Here is a 3,322-nt window from a genome sequence, read left to right on the forward strand (position 1 = left end):
CCCCCCCCATTCAAGCAGCCGCATGCTAATCGTTTCTTCGTAGCACATGGCGACACACGCGGGAACCTGAAACCCAAAACATGGACCGAACGATGTTTACGGGAATCGACGGCAACGTGAAAATGTCGTACCTCGATAACCGTCGTCTTATTTCCCAATCCTGTCTAAATCTGATAACAATTGCCAAACGCCAGTCACGTACTGGAAACGGGACATTGAAATAACATTGAACCTTTCCACCATCTTGTTCAGAGTTTGGAACGAACTGGAAGTCCAAGGAAAAATTTCGCACGTATGCGTATACATATGTGAGACCCATTCTAAACAGCCAATCAATTGCCTTTTGTTCAAGTCCTAAAATAACATTAGGCGTCGTTCGGTTGAAAAGGGAATAAAATTCCATGATAGTCCAATCACTGCTAAAGAAATAAAAAATTTCATGATGCTCCGGTCACACGCCACCAAATACGTACGTAAAATAAATAATATTGTTGTTATTATTAGCTATGAAATTTAACGTAAAAATCATTTTTCTCAAGTTTAACCAGAAGCCGGTAACATTGATTAACTTGAAATTCGGTTATATCTTTGCCCAGGCAGACTGTAGTCAACGTCCAGTCACCTGCTTGGAAACCAGTCGGGGCCCACGTGTACCAAACGACGCGGCGCGTCGCGACGCTACGCACCATAAAATCCACTAACTGCGGATGACATGAATCGATTCGTGGTTCAAGACTAGCCGTTTCCGAATTTAGCATGGGGGTCGCGAACGCGACCCCAGACGCCGCGACGCCGGCATTGTGTCCCGACGCTAATTTTACAATGGCTGTCTGACTCTGCAGAGCACGTGCGGCGTCCCGACGCTCGGTGCCCACACCGACGCTCTTTCTCTTCCTTTCGTTCTTACTATTTCTTGTAATTTTCTCTGTCTCTCTTTCTCATTCCTATTCCTTCTCCGTTCCCCTCTTATTCTCTATTATTTATTCTCTTCTTCTTCTATCCATCCGACATGACAGGATTTTCCTTGTAGCGCAGCTAACTTATGCGTATTCGCGCACCTCGCGTTTCTTCAATTAGACAAAGTCTGCTAGGAAGATTGAGAAATGTGAATATAAACAAAAAAAGTCTTTTTTGAATTTTTCAAAATTTCATAGTCGTTATTGGGTATTCGGCCCTGACTCTCGCTGAATGAAAATATCATGCTGGATGCAGATGACTTTCTTTCAGGTTCTATTATCTGAGTCCAAGAGATGGACCACCCTTGACACTTCTGGTCAGCCCTTGTAGCGGTCCCATTTCATGGAACATCAGTTACGTTGGTATTCCCGAGGACGATCCCGGTGCCAACTGCACAAAATGTAAGTATTGCAATTGACTGTTAATACAAGATTTATTATAATTATTGACCATACTTATCCATAGACTTGAAAATACTTAAATTATCATTGTTATTCCGCACTACAATTTCCAGAATCGTATACCCTGACAATTTTGATAAACACCATCATACAGTATATCAGCCCCATTGGTCACGTACCATATCCAGTAACAAAATAGCGTAATTCTAACTAACTAAACTGTTTGCAGGAAGCTTCGTGCTTAACACCGTAGTATTTAAGGACACCATCTTAGACGTTATTTTTAAAATCTTCCCCTTAGCGTTCGGAAGGAAACGAAGAACAGACCTGACTGACCTTTCAGTCTTCAAGCAACAAAAGTTATAACCCCCGTTTTGTGACTGTCATCCACCCCTTTTTTTCAATACACTCTATATCCCCTTTGAATCATATACAGGCATACGCACTACTGAATAAAATTTGCCATGCATTAAATTACAAAAAAAATTTTTTAATTTCAAACAAAAATATCAACCGAATATAACTGCATATACACAAAAAAAATGTAAAAAAAAATCATCTCCACGAAACTTCTATTGCACTGAATTATCGAATCCCACTGTGTAAGAATGTTTCTTGTAAGAAAAAACAAGGAAAAGGATAAAGAAAAGACATAAAACGGCGAAACGGAAAAAAAGAATCTTTTTGAACCGTATACCGGTTACGATTTGGGACTCATGCCAAAGACTTATCTTGAAACCAAGAGAAGCCGTCAGAAACCACATGTTGGAAGTGTCTCTGCGTTATAACTATAGCCACGCGCCAAGATCCAAATGAGACTCTCCACGTAGCTATATCTATATATCACGTGTATAAGAACGTCTATAACGTATATCGCATATAGTCTACGTCTGGACCGGGAATATTCTCACCGGGAAGTTTTGACGGGAAAAGCAGACTATCCGCAATTATTCTCATCGGAGCCAGTATACTCGACCTCGTGTTCGCACTGGCACTCTATTTCCGCTCGTTGATCGGTAGATATTTTTTGACACTAAACAGAGAGAGAGGGAGGGATGATGATGAAAAAAAGATAGACAGAGAGAGTAGATTCCTCTCGTTGGATACTAAGCAGCTTTAGAAAAAATTTTTCATGCGCTTTACTTTCATTGAAAATATTGTGATAATATATCCGCATACGTAAATAAATTATGGCACGTATGGATCTATGAGTGTATGCGTGAGTTTTCATCAATCATCATTTACCGTTCAGTTTACTTGTCGAGATAACGGAAAATTATTACCATGGGATATTTTTTTATTTGTCTAATTTGCGGAAGACGTTATCACTGATAACTTTAACTAGCTGCTGTACCGTTACGCATTCGATTATTGGATCGTTGTACGCTAAGTCCGTTATCAGTGACTGGATGCTTTATCGGAATTTGTTTTTTTTTTTGTAAATCTCCGTAAGAGAGTTATTTATTAAAAATTTGCAAATACTTGGGAAGTACTGTATTGTGCGAACGTTGGTCATTCGCTGTATTGAGATTTGTTTATGGGGTGGTGATAATAATTTTTTTGAATATTGTTATCATTTTTCTTTCAACAGCTCAGACCAGGTGGCCAGTCAAAAGTCTTAAACCTGGTGAAACACTGTTTACTTATGAGGGTTCGGAAGTTCAAAATTTCACTGTATCAAGATCTCGCGCTGGGCTTTATCGTTTTGGGATTAAGTCACTGGCGCCTCCGAATTTTGATTCAAATAAGAAATATACGGTTTTGCTTTACGCCACGTCCAGTACTCTTGATCATCTTCTTGAACCCTATGAAAAAGGAAGACGACATCATTCACTGAGATTTCATCAGAGACGAAGTCGACGCAGACTTACCGTCTCTTGGAGCAAGAGGTACTTTCATTTAATGTATTTGAGGTTGTCATTAATTTTTCAATTATTTTTTTTTTTTTTTTTTTTTTTTTTTTT

General features: G+C 39.4%; 1 protein-coding gene across 1 annotated transcript in view; it reads left to right on the forward strand.

Moving 5' to 3' along the window:
* LOC107268056 (protein NDNF) overlaps window positions 1-3,322 on the forward strand; it is a 6,171-nt gene that overhangs the window by 1,031 nt on the left and 1,818 nt on the right. Inside the window, exons 2-3 of the mRNA XM_015740422.2 lie at window positions 1,228-1,358; window positions 2,950-3,247. Coding sequence (XP_015595908.1) covers window positions 1,228-1,358; window positions 2,950-3,247 — 429 coding nt within the window. The remainder of the gene's footprint in view (window positions 1-1,227; window positions 1,359-2,949; window positions 3,248-3,322) is intronic.

The sequence above is a fragment of the Cephus cinctus genome, unplaced genomic scaffold, assembly GCF_000341935.2.
Source record: "Cephus cinctus unplaced genomic scaffold, Ccin1 Ccin1_scaffold0462, whole genome shotgun sequence".
Classification (NCBI taxonomy): domain Eukaryota; kingdom Metazoa; phylum Arthropoda; class Insecta; order Hymenoptera; family Cephidae; genus Cephus; species Cephus cinctus.